The sequence below is a fragment of the Pseudophryne corroboree genome, chromosome 1 (genome assembly GCF_028390025.1).
Source record: "Pseudophryne corroboree isolate aPseCor3 chromosome 1, aPseCor3.hap2, whole genome shotgun sequence".
In the NCBI taxonomy this organism is placed as follows: Eukaryota; Metazoa; Chordata; class Amphibia; order Anura; family Myobatrachidae; genus Pseudophryne; species Pseudophryne corroboree.
The window spans coordinates 41,504,161-41,524,100 of record NC_086444.1 but is presented as its reverse complement, the minus strand read 5'-3'; the positions used below and the strand labels follow the sequence as shown (position 1 = coordinate 41,524,100).

The following is a 19,940-nucleotide window of genomic DNA, read 5'->3' as shown; positions in this document are numbered from 1 at the left end:
GTGTGTGTGTGTCACCTTGTCTCTTGTGCCGTGTGTGTGTCGCTTTGTCTCGCGCGCGCTGTGTGTCGCTTTGTCTCGCGCGCGCTGTGTGTGTGTGTCGCTTTGTCTCGCGCGCGCTGTGTGTGTCGCTTTGTCTCGCGCGCGCTGTGTGTGTGTCGCTTTGTCTCGCGCGCGCTGTGTGTGTGTCGCTTTGTCTCGCGCGCGCTGTGTGTGTGTCGCTTTGTCTCGCGCGCGCTGTGTGTGTCGCTTTGTCTCGCGCGCGCTGTGTGTGTCGCTTTGTCTCGCGCGCGCTGTGTGTGTCGCTTTGTCTCGTGCGCGCTGTGTGTGTCGCTTTGTCTCGCGCGCGCTGTGTGTGTGTCGCTTTGTCTCGCGCGCGCTGTGTGTGTGTCGCTTTGTCTCGCGCGCGCTGTGTGTGTGTCGCTTTGTCTCGCGCGCGCTGTGTGTGTGTGTCGCTTTGTCTCGCGCGCGCTGTGTGTGTCGCTTTGTCTCGCGCGCGCTGTGTGTGTGTCGCTTTGTCTCGCGCGCGCGCGCTGTGTGTCGCTTTGTCTCGCGCGCGCGCTGTGTGTCGCTTTGTCTCGCGCGCGCGCTGTGTGTCGCTTTGTCTCGCGCGCGCGCTGTGTGTCGCTTTGTCTCGCGCGCGCGCTGTGTGTCGCTTTGTCTCGCGCGCGCGCTGTGTGTCGCTTTGTCTCGCGCGCGCGCTGTGTGTCGCTTTGTCTCGCGCGCGCGCTGTGTGTCGCTTTGTCTCGCGCGCGCGCTGTGTGTCGCTTTGTCTCGCGCGCGCTGTGTGTCGCTTTGTCTCGCGCGCGCGCTGTGTGTCGCTTTGTCTCGCGCGCGCGCTGTGTGTCGCTTTGTCTCGCGCGCGCGCTGTGTGTCGCTTTGTCGCGCGCGCGCTGTGTGTCGCTTTGTCGCGCGCGCGCGCTGTGTCGCTTTGTCTCGCGCGCGCTGTGTGTCGCTTTGTCTCGCGCGCGCGCTGTGTCGCTTTGTCTCGCGCGCGCGCTGTGTGTCGCTTTGTCTCGCGCGCGCGCTGTGTGTCGCTTTGTCTCGCGCGCGCGCTGTGTGTCGCTTTGTCTCGCGCGCGCGCGCGCTGTGTGTCGCTTTGTCTCGCGCGCGCGCGCTGTGTGTCGCTTTGTCTCGCGCGCGCGCTGTGTGTCGCTTTGTCTCGCGCGCGCGCTGTGTGTCGCTTTGTCTCGCGCGCGCGCTGTGTGTCGCTTTGTCTCGCGCGCGCGCTGTGTGTCGCTTTGTCTCGCGCGCGCGCTGTGTGTCGCTTTGTCTCGCGCGCGCGCTGTGTGTCGCTTTGTCTCGCGCGCGCGCTGTGTGTCGCTTTGTCTCGCGCGCGCGCTGTGTGTCGCTTTGTCTCGCGCGCGCGCTGTGTGTCGCTTTGTCTCGCGCGCTGTGTGTCGCTTTGTCTCGCGCGCGCGCTGTGTGTCGCTTTGTCTCGCGCGCGCGCGCTGTGTGTCGCTTTGTCTCGCGCGCGCGCGCTGTGTGTCGCTTTGTCTCGCGCGCGCGCGCTGTGTGTCGCTTTGTCTCGCGCGCGCGCGCTGTGTGTCGCTTTGTCTCGCGCGCGCGCGCTGTGTGTCGCTTTGTCTCGCGCGCGCGCGCTGTGTGTCGCTTTGTCTCGCGCGCGCGCGCTGTGTGTCGCTTTGTCTCGCGCGCGCGCGCTGTGTGTCGCTTTGTCTCGCGCGCGCGCGCTGTGTGTCGCTTTGTCTCGCGCGCGCGCTGTGTGTCGCTTTGTCTCGCGCGCGCGCGCTGTGTGTCGCTTTGTCTCGCGCGCGCGCGCGCTGTGTGTCGCTTTGTCTCGCGCGCGCGCGCGCTGTGTGTCGCTTTGTCTCGCGCGCGCGCGCGCTGTGTGTCGCTTTGTCTCGCGCGCGCGCGCGCTGTGTGTCGCTTTGTCTCGCGCGCGCGCGCGCTGTGTGTCGCTTTGTCTCGCGCGCGCGCGCTGTGTGTCGCTTTGTCTCGCGCGCGCGCTGTGTGTCGCTTTGTCTCGCGCGCGCGCGCTGTGTGTCGCTTTGTCTCGCGCGCGCGCGCTGTGTGTCGCTTTGTCTCGCGCGCGCTGTGTGTCGCTTTGTCTCGCGCGCGCTGTGTGTCGCTTTGTCTCGCGCGCGCTGTGTGTCGCTTTGTCTCGCGCGCGCTGTGTGTCGCTTTGTCTCGCGCGCGCTGTGTGTCGCTTTGTCTCGCGCGCGCTGTGTGTCGCTTTGTCTCGCGCGCGCTGTGTGTCGCTTTGTCTCGCGCGCGCTGTGTGTCGCTTTGTCTCGCGCGCGCTGTGTGTCGCTTTGTCTCGCGCGCGCGCGCTGTGTGTCGCTTTGTCTCGCGCGCGCGCGCTGTGTGTCGCTTTGTCTCGCGCGCGCGCGCTGTGTGTCGCTTTGTCTCGCGCGCGCGCTGTGTGTGTGTCGCTTTGTCTCGCGCGCGCGCGCTGTGTGTCGCTTTGTCGCGCGCGCTGTGTGTGTGTCGCTTTGTCTCGCGCGCGCGCTGTGTGTGTGTCGCTTTGTCTCGCGCGCGCGCTGTGTGTGTGTCGCTTTGTCTCGCGCGCGCGCTGTGTGTGTGTCGCTTTGTCTCGCGCGCGCGCTGTGTGTGTGTCGCTTTGTCTCGCGTGCTGTGTGTGTGTCGCTTTGTGTCTCGCGCGCTGTGTGTGTGTCGCTTTGTGTCTCGCGCGCTGTGTGTGTGTCTCTCTGTCTCGCGCGCGCTGTGTGTGGCGCTTTGTCTCGCGCGCGCTGTGTGTGGCGCTTTGTCTCGCGCGCTCTGTGTGTGTGGCGCTTTGTCTCGCGCGCTCTGTGTGTGTGGCGCTTTGTCTCGCGCGCTCTGTGTGTGTGGCGCTTTGTCTCGCGCGCTCTGTATGTGTGTGGCGCTTTGTCTCGCGCGCGCGCTGTGTGTGTCTCTTGCGCGATGTGTGTGGCGCTTTGTCTCGCGCGCTCTGTATGTGTGTGGCGCTTTGTCTCACGCGCGATGGGTGAAGTCAAGCTTTTGCAAACAAATTGTTCTCTCAATTCACTCACTCTGTCACTTTTTTGTTTTTGTTTTATTCCTTAGCTCCTATGTGTATAAATATATAAATGTTTGACTTAAGGTTTTGTCTCTTTGTTCTATTTTATTCCCCTTTCTCCAGTACATGCCAGTATTTACTGCTACTAAGCAACGTGACCAGAAGTCTTCCATGATTTGAAAGCCAGTGGGGAATTGCACACTTGACATGAAGATGGAGGCGGTTGGCAAGGATGAACAGCTTCTAGACTCTGAAGTGCCTCCTCATGTCACCCAACAGACAGCGGACTCTCAGGCTGAAGATGGAGCACTAGACATTCAGCCGCCATCCCTGAAAGATGATGCACAAGATGTCCCGGACTCTTCAGGGTTGTCCTCCATGCCTTGCCTGCTAATGGAACTGAGAAGGGACTCTTCGGAGTCCCAGCTTGCGTCTACTGAAAGCGACAAGCCCATGGCTGGCCGGGTGTACGAGAGTGACTCTTCCAACCACTGCATGCTCTCCCCTTCTTCCAGCGGACACTTGGCCGACTCTGACACATTGTCTTCCGCAGAAGAGAACGAGCCACGACGCACCGAAGCAATAACCGAAGGCTGCGACGCTGCCGGCCAAGGAGCTGCCATAGCACGCAAGTCTCGGAGATCCCGGTCGGAGAGCGAAACATCCACTATGGCTGCCAAGAAAAACCGTCAGTCCAGCGACAAGCAAAACGGTAGAGTTACCAAGATCAAAGGTCACAGAAGCCAAAAGCACAAAGAGAGAATTCGGCTATTAAGGCAGAAGAGAGAGGCGGCCGCACGCAAGAAGTACAACTTGCTGCAGGACAGTAGTACGAGCGACAGCGATCTTACCTGCGACTCGAGTACAAGCTCCTCAGACGATGATGAGGAGGTTTCAGGGAGCAGTAAGACAATCACAGCCGAGATTCCAGGTAAAAATATATCCTTGGCCTAATGTGTTATTTAACTAGCGGCATGGAAAGCCGGCTGCGTTAGGCGACGTAGGCAGAAGTAGCTAATATTCTAACCTATTACTGCATGGTGCTTGGTGTTCTGTTGATGCCTATTCTAATGTGATAGGTTATTTCTGAGAACGAGCCTTCATATAACTATCTTGCTGTATAAAGAAGCAGACTGTAGATATGTTAATATTACCAAAGACCTATGATGATATGCAGTGTTTTTGTTTCATTTTATTAGACATTTGCAGATTTTTCTTTTTTTTTTCTTTGTTTAATTGTCCCAGTTTGCTCAGGTAGCGACTTGCATCTCTCGTCTGCAAGCCCAAGGCGTGTTTACTTCATTGTCTCGCACAGGAAGCTGTCGCTTTACTACAAATCCCTTTTATAGGCTGACCGTAAGCAGAGTAAATGTTTCAGGGATTTTCCACATGAACTGATTACTTTGCTGCCTCAACCACTTTGCATCCACATAGTAAATTGCTGTCTTGCCTTGAGGGACGTGTGTCTCCCTGGCTACACAATCGCTCACCGGATTCCTGGCTTGTTACTGCCCGGGTCGGCTGCTATGGGTGGGCGAGCCGTGTCACTTGTAGGCGTTTTTAGATGTCTCTTGGAGAGGTATACATTACTCTGTCTTGTCCTGCGTGTCCACTAAACCCCAACTCGCCCAGAAGTCTGTGATTGGGCTTTTTATAAACTCACTGACAAGTAGGAGAGTGTTATAATTGCCTTTACCTTTCCTGATACAAACCTACAAAGTACAATGTCTATGCAGGTCATATCACGGGATCTCCCATTCTATTTATGGGGGCAGAAAGCCGCACCGAGACCACTTTGACACCAATTGATCTATTTATGAGCACTTCAGTTATTTAAGTTATCTGGTTTAGCTCCGAATTATACAAACGTCTTTACTGCCTTTACAGGGGGCGTATAATGACTGAATTCTCATGATATAACGCCCTTAATGAATAAGCATTGGGTGAACCGCTACCAAGCTAGCCCTGCACCCAATGAGCCATAAATTGCACCTATAAATGTCCTTTTATGAGACAGTAGTTGGCTATAATCTGACACTACTCCATTGTTAATGACCATTCCGAGTCTGCTGTTCTCCTTATACTACCAGGAAAGGTGAAGCCGGCGGGACGACAAGCTATACATGGACCCAGCCTTTCTATAGCAGGAATCTAGGCCCGGAAGAGCAGCTGGGAGCCGTCCTCCTATTCTCCAGTAAAGCAGCCATTGTCCCAGCCAGGCATAGCACAGACGCCATCGTCCGCGTATCCTGAAGCTAATATGAAGTGGCTTGTTAAAATGCAAGGCGCTTCTTAATAGAATATAATCTTGTATGGACTGCAGTTTTAAATTGATCAAGAGGAAGCTATTTTTTTTTCTTCTGTATTTGTTGTAACAGCCCCCATTCCCCACACACAAAAAATTGCACATTTTTTATTTTATTTGTCAATTTTTATCTCAAATGCAGGATATTTACAATTAATTTCCTTTCTCCGTTACTCCTGAATGCACTGTTAGCCGTGCACTTAAATTATATTATTACAAAGATGTGAGTCACTGGACTATCCATTAAATATATTTTTAGTGCTTTTGTTTTGTTTTTGTTTTTTTTAATCTAGAGACCGTCCCGGGACAATAGCAAAAGTCTCTGCCACTAATACATTGTCAAGGAATGGAAGCCTTAAAACATAAGGGGGTGTATTTTTATCAATTTCAAATTGGTGAAAATCGATCGTATCAATATTGTGTTTCAGGGGTTGAAACGCATATTTACTAAAAGATGATTTTATAATTAGTGAATGTGTGTTTTAGCCCTGGAGGTAAAATATCGATTTTAGATTGTAATAGATGAAAATCGGGCTTTAGTTAATATACCGCAAAGTGCTTTACAAAGAGCAAGTAATTGTATGTACAGATGTGTCCTCGTACACCCAGCCTCAATACGCCATGCACCGTGAGATGCCTGGCGTTACTGAGCAGGTGATGTCGCCTGTCGGATCAGCATGCGGGGCTGACGGTGCGAGGAAGCGTGCATAGTCATCAACATAGTGCGTATTCACTGGATGATTTTATTGATGTGTCGTTCCGATCTGTGAATTGGCCACATCGTTAATGTCCTCTAGAGTACCCATCTTTAGACTGTGGGGCTTTTTACATTCATAAGCCGCCTGTCCTTGTAATATTAAGCAATAGATCATGGAGAGTGCTATCAAAGCAAAATGTATATCACACGTCCTTAAAATATATATTTAATTAGTATTTTATAAGACACTTATTGTTTACATCGGCTATGCAAAATTGTGTATAGTTGGCTCATATGGCTTTTATGTTCTGTTTCATAGTTGGAATAACTATCACTGCGGTGTCATCTCTAGACTCCTACCAAAAAAAGACACTGTAAATGTCTTGTGTAGTTTCTAGTCATCCGATACTAGTGTATAAAAGCCAAGCCTGGCCCATTGTGTGACGGAGTGAGAGATACAGTAGCTGCTGTGAACGGTCCCTGTAGAAATGGATCTGCGATCAGTGTATCAGTCTGAACACCCAGCGTGGGGCCAGAAAGTATCCAGACTATAGATCTACATTAAAAAGGTCTACAGTCAGTAGGTCGACCACTACTGGTAGACACATTAGGTCGACGGGTAATTGGTAGAGCGTTCAAAGGGTCGACATGAAAATAGTCGACACATCGTAGACACAAGGGTTTCTTGGGGGGAGGCTTTTTTAAATTCTTTTCGACTTTTTCTTACTTTACTATCCATGTGGACTACGATTGCAAATGGTAACCTGGGCCGAGCGCACCGGATCACTAATGGGGCTAGTTTGTGGCAGAAAAGTGCCGAAACACCTCAAAAACAATTGTCGACCTTTTCTACTGTCGGCTATTAGTGGTCGACCTATTGACTGTAGACCTTTTTTTATTGTAGATCTAATAATCCACACCCATGCCAGAACATTATTCTTACATGTTATAATACATCACAGGTCTTTGTCCTCTGCCCAGGACATAAAGTGCTTTTTACATTGTGTTTATACCATGTATTTAGTTAGGATCAGCAGCTTTTTCTATTTAGTCCTCTGGTCCTTGTCTATATGGTCCCAAATTTGAAGTGAGGAAAGTTAGATTAATCTATAGCTAATCACGTCATACTAATTTTCAGCAGCACATGGTATTTCAGTAGCGGCAGTGACCTGTCCACTTGTGTGTCAGTGAGGGCAATACTGCATGTGACATGATATGAGGAATGGAGGCAGCAGGAAGCCACATACTGAGAGTAATATAGTGGATAGAGCAGGGTCCCCAGCAGCACAGAGTATATCAGGAGATGGTTGATGTATTAGTGAGAACCAGGCTGTATGTAACAGGGGCAGTGACATAATGTGAGGAGGGGAATGGAGGCAGCAGCCACAGACTGAGAGTTATATAGTGGAAGGAGCAGGATCTCCAGCAGCACAGAGTATATCAGGAGATGGTTGATGTATTAGTGAGAACCAGGCTGTATGTGACAGGGGCAGTGACATAATGTGAGGAGGGGAATGGAGGCAGCAGGAAGCCACAGACTGAGAGTTATATAGTGGAAGGAGCAGGATCTCCAGCAGCACAGAGTATATCAGGAGATGAGTGATGTGGTAGTGAGGACAGGGCTGCATGGGGCAGTGACATGATGTGAGGAGGGGAATAGAGGCAGCAGGAAGCCACATACTGAGAGTTATATAGTGGGAGGAGCAGAGTCCCCAGCAGCACAGAGTATATCAGGGGATGAGTGATGTGTCAGTGAGGACAGGGCTGCACGTGACAGGGGCAGTGACATGATGTGAGGAGGGGAATGGAGGCAGCAGGAAGCCACAGACTGAGAGTAATATAGTGGATAGAGCAGGGTCCCCAGCAGCACAGAGTATATCAGGAGATGAGGGATGTGTCTGTGAGGACAGGGCTGCATGTGACAGGGGCAGTGACATGATGTGAGGAGGGGAATGGAGGCAGCAGGAAGCAACAGACTGAGAGTTATATAGTGGGAGGAGCAGGGTCCCCAGCAGCACAGAGTATATCAGGAGATGAGGGATGTGTCAGTGAGGACAGGGCTACATGTGACAGGGACAGTGACATGATGTGAGGAGGGGAATGGAGGCAACAGGAAGCCACAGACTGAGGGTTATATAGTGGGAGGAGCAGTGTCCCCAGCAGTACAGAGTATATCAGGAGAGGAGTGATGTGTCAGTGAGGACAGGGCTGTATGTGACAGGGGCAGTGACATGATGTGAGGAGGGGAATGGAGGCAGCAGGAAGCCACAGACTGAGAGTTATATAGTGGGAGGAGCAGAATCCCCCAGCAGCACAGAGTATATCAGGAGACGAGTGATGTGACAGTGAGGACAGGGCTGCATGTGACAGGGGCAGTGACATGATGTGAGGAGGGGAATGGAAGCAGCAGGTAGTCACAGACTGAGAGTTATATAGTGGGAGGAGCAGTGTCCCCAGCAGCACAGAGTATATCAGGAGATGAGTGATGTGTCAGTGAGGACAGGGCTGCATGTGAGAGACAGACTGTAAATGACAGGTTCCATGGCAGTGGTGTGAGGCTCCGATACAATTGCTACATGCTCTAATATACAGTCAATACAGCAACATGCCTGTGTTTATTCATATGCACTATCCCTTTCCTCACCGTGGTATAGATAAAAATATGACCTGACATTTTATCCTCTGCAACTGATCTTTAAGGTCGGGAAATCGGTTGTATTTTTGCGCAGCTCGTTGGGAGATATAGTATTGTTTGGGCCGATGGCGCAAGTTACTAGACACCCATTAGCCTAACTTGGGGTGGATTTCTGCCAGCCACCCCAGGTGCGAGTAGAAATAATGGATATCTATTGGCACAAACAATTGAACAACTACTATTCGTTTATAGTGTTCCTTCTAGGATGAGGCAGGGGCATGGCCATTCAAATTAGGGGGTGTGGCCACGTCCCCGTCATTTTAGTGGGCGGTGCGGCCCACAGACGCTACTATAGAGGGCGTCTGTGGCCGTCAACGTCACTTTTGAGGGCGTGCCCAGCACCTCCGTCGGTGCTGGGCTTTCCCCAGCTCTCTCCCAATGCGTGAATGGATGACGCGCGCATGCGCACGGCATCTTTACATGCTGGGAGGGCAGGAAGCGGGCGGCTGTTCTAGCAGGGTGCCGCAGAAGGGGCAGGGCGGCTTTTGCATTCTAAAACAACCTAGAGTGAACACTAAGTTTAGACTGGAGCTGTGGCTGCATTAAAATAATTGAAATCCCCCCCAAGATTATATATTATATGAATCTGAAGAAAGAGTTGCATTGCTCTGAGAACATCACAACGGAACCGAGGGGACTGCTTGGAGGAAGTATCCTAACGTCTCCCAGCTAAACTCTATCGCCATGGTGCAGGACTCAGGAATGCATGAGCCGATTGGAAAGGCATCCGAAGAATTAATCTGCCAGCCAACCTTTATATGTAACATTATACAATATTAGAGAACGGTTATTAACATTTGTCTGTGTGTGGAGGGGAAAAGAGGCAGTGCGTGTATGTATGTGTATATGTGTGTATATATATATATATATATATATATATGTATATGTATGTGTGTATATATATATATATATATATATATATATATATATATATATATATATATATATGTATGTATGTGTATATGTATGTGTGTGTTATGGATGCTGGGGGTCAGCGAGAATCCAACAGGGGCTAGGTAAGTTTACTTACCTGAACCCCCCCCCCCCAGTGTTCTTCCTCAATTTTTTTTCTAGCCGGATGGCATCAAGAAGTAGCCGGGTGGGGGTCTTCGCAATAATAAAGTGCTTAAATCTTGACCTAATACTTAATATTATACTTGGCTCTGCACAATTAGTTTGTCACAGACACATTTACTGCCCTGGCATAGAATGCAGCACCCAGATAATGACACCACTAGTTGGCACCACAGAATGCTAAACAGCTCGCATAGTAGATGATGCCCCCACAGATACTAAACAGCTCCCGAATGATGCCCTAACTTTCTGGCTCCACATAGTTGTTGTGTGGTTTTTTTTTTAAATCTCCCAGCGTATACTATCCAGAACAGAGACACTGATACTGTGTTCACTGCTGCTCAGTCAGGCGCCTGTTCCCACCTAAAAAGCGCACCCTTGCTTTTAGTCAGGGGGGAGGGAACGCAGCCCTTACTCTGCACTGTGCACCTGCAGCCCACAACACTACACTGACCGTGCAGCCAAAGGAGTCCGTCCCCTGACACCCGGCACTCTCACCAAATTAGACCTGGTTGAAGGTGGGCACGGATTCCGGGTGGAGCGCCTGATGGGAAGATCATGCGACACTGACGTCGGCGTAGCTCGGCCGTGTCACAGTCGCATGATCTTCCCATTGGGCGGTACATCCGAAATCCGGGTGTGGTTCGTTTTATCGACAGTGTTTAGGTCGACCACTATAGGTTGACAGTCACTAGGTCGACATGGATGGAAGGTCGACAGGGTTTCTAGGTCGACAAGTGCTAGGTCGACAGGTCTAAAGGTCGACATGAGGATTTTTTTTTTTTTTTGTCGTTTTCTTCGTAAAGTGACCGGGATCCCAAATTAGTGCACCGCGTCCCCTCGCATGGCTCGCTTCGCTCGCCATGCTTCGGGCATGGTGCTACCGCTTCGCTCGGCACACTTTACCGTTCCAATCGTAGTCCACGTGGATCGTTAAGTATGAAGAAATCCAAAAAATAAAATAAAATGTGAAAAACTCATGTCGACCTTTAGACCTGTCGACCTAGCACATGTCGACCTAGAAACCCTGTCGACCTTCCATCCATGTCGACCTAGTGACTGTCGACCTATAGTGGTCGACCTAAACATTGTCGACCTAGACACTTGATCTTCAGACCGGATCCCCCGAAATCCGCATCTGCCTGCTACAAGGACGAATTGGTGAGAGTGCCGTGTGGCATGGCGTCTCTTGCGGGGAGGACTGCCCGAAACTTTAAACCTGGGGAGAACACTGCCTCCCTTACCCTCCATGGTAGTGCCTAAACATAACCTTCCCTCCCTGTAACCTAACCCCGACCCACCCCAGGTGTGCCCAGACCTAACCATCCCCCTACCAGCAGCCTAACCCTCCCGGGGGTGCCTAAACCAAAACCTGGCCAAGATCCAACTGGACCACCTTGCGTTTCTTTCATCCCAATCAGTGCAGGGGTGTCCAAATTCATAACCAGACAAACAGATAGAGCAATGAATTTTATGGAAAATATATATATCTCTATCACTAAGGTGCGGCACTCCAGAATATTGTAATGAAGAAAACCGCACATCCAGTGTAATAGCAACGTTTCAATCTTAATCAAAGATTGTCATCAGGATACATCAAACAAGTAAATAAGCTCAACTCACCCATGTACCCAGCGCCAAGTGAATGCAGGATTGCCATTCGCGCCGGAATCCCTGCAGCATCCCGCACAGATGATGTCATCGCGCATAGACACGATGCACGTCCACCTCAATTGTGTACTGTCACCATGGCAACGGGATACCCGATGCTGCACTGAGATATCATTGCACATCGCAACTTAAGCCATTAGCATATCTGTAATAGGCGCAGTGTAACCAATAATAGACAATAGAAGACTGACGCAAATCCACATAAGGAATAATAGTGAATACCGCAGGATTGATAGGTAGAAATATACAAAACATTAAAAACATGATAAAGCATATCATTAAGCCCTCTCGGATGGATTACCTCCAAACGATGTGTCCACTCAGTTTCACGTTTCATTAATAGTGCATCCCGACCACCTCCTCTTTTAAGGGATGGTATATGATTGATCATGCGATAGCGTAAACTAGGTAAATTGTGGCGTGCTTGAAGGAAATGGCGTGCCAGTATGTCTTCTTGGATATATATACCTTACCTGTGAGGGCACCAACCAGGATAAGGTTATGCCGACATGGGGTGCCGGTCCAACAGCCGTATGTCTGTGTCTCTCTCTCGATTTATTTATTGTCCTGGGTCTCGAAAGGGGTGGATTTTTAGTTAAAACCCTCACAGTATTATAAGTTGGATAATGAAGGGTGTACCAAATTTGGTCCAGATCATCAAGCCATGTAAGAGCCTGTGTAGAGCGAGCATACATACATATATGGGTTCGGTATGTGTTACCACTACACGCAATGCCGAATTTCAGTATACCGTCATTGGCTTCCCGGCCTGTAGAATGCCGGCAGGGGGGTGAGCGCAATGAACCCCCTAGCGGGCTCGGCGGCGAGCGCAGGTCCTATTCTCCCTCTATGGAAATCAAGCCCAATGAATTAACATTTAAAAGCACCAGTACTAATAATGACTTACCTGTAAATTGTAAGTACAGCCTGAAGGTGGGTACACACTAGAGCTACGGGGATTCGTTCTGACGTCGGAACAAATCCCCGTCAGCCCTAGATTGTGTACACACTGGGCCGATGCTAATGAAGGGTGGAGCAAACATGTTCCGTCCCCCAATAGGATAATACAGGGCAATAGCGGCAACGCTTTGTTTTATGTGCAGCACGTAAAACCAAGCGTCCATCGCTAGCGGCTGCAGGAGCGCGCAATCATGCATACACACTAAGCGATGTAGGCAAAATGTCGATACAAAATGGTATTTCGGGCCAACATCGTTCTAGTGTGTACCCAGCTTGAGAGTTCAATAATAGTTACACCCGACCTTACAGTCCACTGTGGTTCCAGCTTCTTCTCAACACATTATAGTGGGTTTCTTAGAGTTGTTCCAACTGTTCAACTAACACTGACCGGTCATCTGAAGTATCGAGTTACCTTATTTACAGTTGGCCATGTCTATGGACAAACCATGGGGGGGGGGTTTCATAAATTGAGTTACAGATGGGTCCACGGTTATCTTGAATAGTTTTCTGAGCCTAGGCACAACATGCCTTATTAGCATAAACCCTTCATCTATTGTTCTCGGTTGCAATACAATACAGAGAACAATACAGCAGGGGATTAAGGGGGTAATTCCAAGTTGATCGCAGCAGGAATTTTTTTTAGCAGTTGGGCAAAACCATGTTCACTGCAGGGGAGGCAGATATAACATGTGCAGAGAGAGAGAGAGATTTGGGTGAGGTGTGTTCAATCTGCAAACTAAATTGCAGTGTAAAAATAAAGCAGCCAGTATTTACCCTGCACAGAAACAAAATAACCCACCCAAATCTTACACTCTCTGCAAATGCTATATCTGCCCCCCCCCCCCCCCCCCCCCTCCTGCAGTGCACATGGCACATGGTTTTGCCCAACTGCTAAAAAATTTCCTGCTGCGGTCAACTTGGAATTACCCCCTAAGTACGACTGGCCAGTCTCAATTAATCCTATTAAAGGTCAAGATAAATGTGGACCCATCTGTAATTATTCCCTCGTTTGGGCAAGCTTTAGTGCAGTTGGACAATGACAGCGCTTGGTCACATTTTTCCAGTTCTGTGACTTACAAAAGCCGATGTTTTCGGTAATATTTTGCGCAACAAAACTTAATATACTGCTGAAAAGTGTGCAAACAGACGAGCACCCCACACATCCAAAATATATAGACACAAAGAAGATTTTTGCACACAAACTACAGCGTTTATCAAGTAACAATTGACAATATGTACATATCAATGAACATATAAGTACATATAAGGATTCACCCTTAAAATGAAGTACAGTCCTCAATGAAATGAAGAGATTTTTTTAGGTGATCTTTTCCTCCGAGCACCGGACACCAAAGGACTTTGAATGAACCTGAAAGATAAGTGTCTCCTCTCCCCAGTATAAATGAGGGAGGTGGGAGGCACTAAAGGACACAGACCATAGTGTAGTAGTATTTAAAACCACACAAGTTTAATTCCACCGATTAAACTTACAATATAAAAGAATTTGTACAGCACATAAGAACAATCTTCATAAGACAACACGGCTTTTATCACCAGACCGGATTCCTGAAGCCACAGATGGTAAGTGGATGGCTTATCAGGCTTTCCGGATGCCAGATTTCACAACAGGATCGTCCCCAAAGTGATGAGAATGTCCGTGTGCCCCAGAGTACATAAAACGTTGGAGCCACGCTTAACGCGTATCGGACATACAGTCCTTCCTCAGAAGCGCTTCTGAGGAAGGACTGTATGTCCGATACGCGTTAAGCGTCCGGTGCTCGGAGGAAAAGATCACCTAAAAAAAATCTCTTCATTTCACTGAGGACTGTACTTCATTTTAAGGGAGAATCCTTATATGTACTTCTATGTTCATTGATGTGTACATATTATCAATTGGTTCTTGATAAGCGCTGCAGTTCTGTGACTTCTCAAACTTCTTAACTTCCAATATGGCTCATTTGTGGGCAACTGAAGTGCTCATGCGCAGAGGCGGATTGGCCATAGGGTTTACAGGGAAGATTCCCGGTGGGCCGACGCACCTATGGGGCCTGTTTTGTTTGAGGACATTTGGTCCTTTTTATAGACATAATGAATAAGATGCAAAATAATTTGTATATATGAAAATTACTTTGCCACTTAGCCCAGTGGTTTCCAAACTGTTTTGAATCACGGCGCCCTAGAATATCAGAATTTTTTTTCACGGCACCCCTAGGCCAAAAATGTCTTATTGAGAAATTTAGAAATAAATATTACATTAAGTAGATCACGTTTATATGTCAACCTTAGGGTCAGTTGTGTGGTGAGGGACAAGATTTGCTTCTGTTTGGCCACATATTTTATGACTGGCAGCCACCAGCACTGGTTTTGCCTATTTATATTGACCATGAATAATTTGAATGGGTCCTGGACCACCAACCCAGGGCACCCCTGCAAGTGTCCAGAGGCACCCCAGGGAGCCACGGCACACAGTTTGGGAACCTCTGACTTAGCTTGTGATTGCAGATGATCTAGTGTATGCTCTGTCTGCCTGCTTGGCTGACACACAAGATTGAGTGAATAGTGATTGGGATATGGTTGGTGTAATAAGCAAGAAAATATATATTTCTCTGACGTCCTAGTGGATGCTGGGAACTCCGTAAGGACCATGGGGAATAGCGGGCTCCGAAGGAGGCTGGGCACTCTAGAAAGATTTATGACTACCTGGTGTGCACTGGCTCCTCCCACTATGACCCTCCTCCAAGCCTCCGTTAGATTTTGTGCCCGGCCGAGGTTGGATGCACACTAGGGGCTCTCCTGAGCCTTTAGAAAGAAAGTATAGAAATTAGGTTTTTTATTTTCAGTGAGACCTGCTGGCAACAGGATCACTGCAGCGAGGGACTAAGGGGAGAAGAAGCGAACCTGCCTGCTTGCAGCCAGCTTGGGCTTCTTAGGCTACTGGACACCATTAGCTCCAGAGGGATCGACCGCAGGCCCAGTCCTTGGTGTTCGGTCCCGGAGCCGCGCCGCCGTCCCCCTTACAGAGCCAGAAGCAAGAAGAGGTCCGGAAAATCGGCGGCAGAAGACATCAGTCTTCACCAAGGTAGCGCACAGCACTGCAGCTGTGCGCCATTGCTCCTCATACACACTTCACACTCCGGTCACTGAGGGTGCAGGGCGCTAGGGGGGGGCGCCCTGAGCAGCAATAAAAACACCTTGGCTGGCAAAAATACCACAATATATAGCCCCAGAGGCTATATATGTGGAAAATACCCCTGCCAGAATATAGGAAAAAGCGGGAGAATAGTCCGCGGAAAAGGGGCGGAGCTATCTCCTTCAGCACACTGGCGCCATTTTCCCTCACAGCTCCGCTGGAAGGAAGCTCCCTGGCTCTCCCCTGCAGTCTACACTACAGAAAAGGGTAAAAAAGAGAGGGGGTCACTAAATTTAGGCGCAGTATACATTTTTATAGAAAAAGCAGCTATAGGGGACATAACTCAGTTAGTCCCTGCATTATATAGCGCTCTGGTGTGTGCTGGCATACTCTCACTCTGTCCCCCCAAAGGGCTTTTGTGGGTCCTGTCCTCTGTAGAGCATTCCCTGTGTGTGTGCGGTGTGTCGGTACGGCGGTGTCGACATGTTTGATGAGGATAATGATGTGGAGACGGAGCAGATGCCTTTAGAAGGGATGTCACCCCCTGCGGGGCCGACACCAGAGTGGATGAGCTTATGGAAAGAAATAAGTGCACGTATAGACTCCTTGCATAAGAAATTTGACGACATGCCAAATGTGGGACAGCCGACTTCTCAGCTCGTGCCTGTCCAGGCGTCTCAAAGGTCATCAGGGGCTCTGAAACGCCCGCTACCTCAGATCGCAGACGCAGATGTCGACACTGATACTGACACCAGTGTCGACGACGATGAGTCTAACCTGATGCCCACTAAGGCCATTCACTGCATGATTGAGGCAATGAAAGAGGTGTTACACATTTCTGATATAAATACAGGTACCACTAAAAAGGGTATTATGTTTGGGGAGAAAAAACTACCCGTAGTTTTTCCCCCATCAGATGAATTAAATGAAGTGTGTGAAGAAGCGTGGCCTTTCCCTGATAAAAAATTGGTAATTCCTAAGAAGGTACTAATGGCGTTCCCTTTCCCGCCAGAGGATAGGTCACGTTGGGAAACACCTCCTAGGGTGGATAAAGCGCTCACACGTTTGTCTAAAAAGGTGGCACTACCGTCTCCGGGTACGGCTGCCCTCAAGGAACCTGCTGATAGAAAGCAGGAGGCGATCCTGAAGTCTGTATACACACACTCAGGCATTATACTTAGGCCAGCTATTGCGTCAGCATGGATGTGCAGTGCTGCCGCTGCGTGGTCAGAAAATATTGACACACTAGACAGAGACACGATTCTGCTAACCATAGACCATATCAAAGACTCAGTCTTATATATGAGAGATGCACAGAGGGAAATCTGCCGGCTGGCATCTAAAGTAAGTGCATTGTCCATTTCTGCTAGGAGAGGCTTATGGACTCGCCAGTGGACAGGAGATGCAGATTCTAAAAGGCACATGGAAGTTTTGCCTTACAAGGGTGAGGAATTATTTGGGGATGGTCTCTCGGACCTAGTTTCCACAGCAACGTCTGGGAAGTCAGCATTTTTACCCCATGTCCCCTCACAGCCTAAGAAGGCGCCGTTTTATCAGGTTCAGTCCTTTCGGACCCAGAAAAACAAGCGTGGAAAAGGCGGGTCTTTTCTGTCCAGAGGCAGAGGTAGGGGAAAAAGGCTGCAACAAACAGCAGGTTCCCAGGAACAAAAGTCCTCCCCCGCTTCTTCTTCCAAGTCCACCGCATGACGGTGGGGCTCCACAGGCGGAGCCAGGTACGGTGGGGGGCCGCCTCAAGGATTTCAGCGATCAGTGGGCTCGCTCACCGGTAGATCCCTGGATCCTTCAAATAGTATCTCAGGGGTACAAACTGGAATTCGAGGCGTCTCCACCCCACCGGTTCCTAAAATCTGCCTTGCCGATTGCTCCCTCAGACAGGGAGGCGGTGCTAGCGGCAATTCACAAGCTGTATTCCCAGCAGGTGATAATCAAGGTGCCCCTACTTCAACAAGGACGGGGTTACTATTCCACACTATTTGTGGTGCCGAAACCGGACGGTTCGGTGAGACCCATTTTAAATTTGAAATCCTTGAACACATACATAAAAAAATTCAAGTTCAAGATGGAATCGCTCAGGGCGGTTATTGCAAGCCTGGACGAGGGGGATTACATGGTATCCCTGGACATCAAGGATGCTTACTTGCATGTCCCCATTTACCATCCTCACCAGGAGTACCTCAGATTTGTGGTACAGGATTGCCATTACCAATTCCAGACGCTGCCGTTTGGACTGTCCACGGCACCGAGGGTATTTACCAAGGTTATGGCGGAAATGATGATACTCCTTCGAAAAAAGGGTGTTTTAATTATCCCGTACTTGGACGATCTCCTAATAAAGGCGAGGTCCAAGGAACAGTTGTTGGTGGGAGTAGCACTATCTCAGGAAGTGCTGCACCAGCATGGCTGGATTCTGAATATCCCAAAGTCACAGCTGGTTCCAACGACACGTCTACTGTTCCTGGGTATGATTCTGGATACAGTCCAGAAAAAAGTGTTTCTCCCGGAGGAGAAAGCCAGGGAGTTGTCATCTCTAGTCAGAGACCTCCTGAAACCAAAACAGGTATCGGTGCATCACTGCACGCGGGTCCTGGGAAAGATGGTAGCTTCTTACGAAGCAATTCCCTTCGGCAGGTTCCATGCCAGAATCTTTCAGTGGGACCTGTTGGACAAATGGTCCGGATCGCATCTTCAGATGCATCGCTTAATAACCCTGTCTCCAAGAACCAGGGTGTCTCTACTGTGGTGGCTGCAGAGTGCCCATCTTCTAGAGGGCCGCAGGTTCGGCATACAGGACTGGGTCCTGGTGACCACGGATGCCAGCCTTCGAGGCTGGGGGGCAGTCACTCAGGGAAGAAACTTCCAAGGACTATGGTCGAGTCAGGAGACTTCCCTTCACATAAATATTCTGGAACTAAGGGCCATTTACAATGCCCTAAGTCAAGCAAAATCCCTGCTCCTACACCAGCCGGTGCTGATCCAGTCAGACAACATCACGGCAGTCGCCCATGTAAATCGACAGGGCGGCACAAGAAGCAGGATGGCAAAGGCAGAAGCCACAAGAATTCTCCGATGGGCGGAGAATCATGTACTAGCACTGTCAGCAGTGTTCATTCCGGGAGTGGACAACTGGGAAGCAGACTTACTCAGCAGACACGACCTCCACCCGGGAGAGTGGGGACTTCATCCAGAAGTCTTCCAGATGCTGGTAAACCGTTGGGAAAAACCACAGGTGGACATGATGGCGTCCCGCCTCAACAAAAAGTTAAAAAGATATTGCGCCAGGTTAAGGGACCCTCAGGCGATGGCTGTGGACGCTCTGGTGACACCGTGGGTGTACCAGTCGGTTTATGTGTTCCCTCCTCTGCCTCTCATACCAAAGGTATTGAGAATAATAAGAAAGCGAGGAGTAAACACAATTCTCGTGGTTCCGGATTGGCCAAGACGAGCGTGGTACCCGGAACTTCAAGAGATGATCTCAGAGGACCCGTGGCCTCTGCCGCTCAGACAGGACCTGCTACAGCAGGGGCCCTGTCTGTTCCAAGACTTACCGCGGCTGCGTTTGACGGCATGGCGGTTGAACGCCGGATCCTGAAGGAAAAGGGCATTCCTGAGGAAGTCATTCCTACGCTTATTAAAGCCAGGAAAAATGTTACGGCAAATCATTATCACCGCATATGGCGGAAATATGTTGCATGGTGCGAGGCCGAAAAGGCCCCAACAGAGGAATTTCAACTAGGTCGATTTCTGCATTTCCTGCAAGCAGGAGTGAATATGGGCCTAAAACTAGGCTCCATTAAAGTACAGATCTCGGCTCTGTCGATTTTTCTTTCAAAAAGAACTAGCTTCAGTACCTGAAGTTCAGACATTTGTGAAAGGAGTGCTGCATATTCAGCCCCCGTTTGTGCCTACTGTGGCACCTTGGGATCTCAACGTGGTGTTGAGTTTCTTAAAATCACATTGGTTTGAGCCACTAAAAACCGTGGATCTGAAATATCTCACGTGGAAAGTGGTCATGTTATTGGCCTTGGCTTCAGCCAGGCGAGTGTCAGAATTGGCGGCTTTATCATGTAAAAGCCCTTATCTGATTTTCCATGTGGATAGGGCAGAATTGAGGACTCGTCCCCAGTTTCTCCCTAAGGTGGTGTCAGCGTTTCACCTGAACCAGCCTATTGTGGTGCCTGCGGCTACTAGGGACTTGGAGGACTCCAAGTTGCTAGACGTGGTCAGGGCCCTGAAAATATGTTTCCAGGACGGCTGGAGTCAGAAAATCTGACTCGCTGTTTATCCTGTATGCACCCAACAAGCTGGGTGCTCCTGCTTCTAAGCAGACTATTGCTCGCTGGATTTGTAGTACAATTCAGCTTGCACATTCTGTGGTAGGCCTGCCACAGCCAAAATCTGTTAATGCCCATT

At 49.8% G+C, this 19,940-nt stretch overlaps 1 protein-coding gene across 2 annotated transcripts in view; it reads left to right on the top strand.

Moving 5' to 3' along the window:
• The window catches only part of ARK2N (arkadia (RNF111) N-terminal like PKA signaling regulator 2N), a 130,541-nt gene that overhangs the window by 8,806 nt on the left and 101,795 nt on the right, over nucleotides 1–19,940 (top strand). For both annotated transcript variants that reach the window (XM_063958566.1, XM_063958576.1), the window contains exon 2: nucleotides 3,101–3,908. In XM_063958566.1, the coding sequence (XP_063814636.1) occupies nucleotides 3,185–3,908 (724 nt within the window). In that variant the 5' untranslated portion in view covers nucleotides 3,101–3,184. The remainder of the gene's footprint in view (nucleotides 1–3,100; nucleotides 3,909–19,940) is intronic.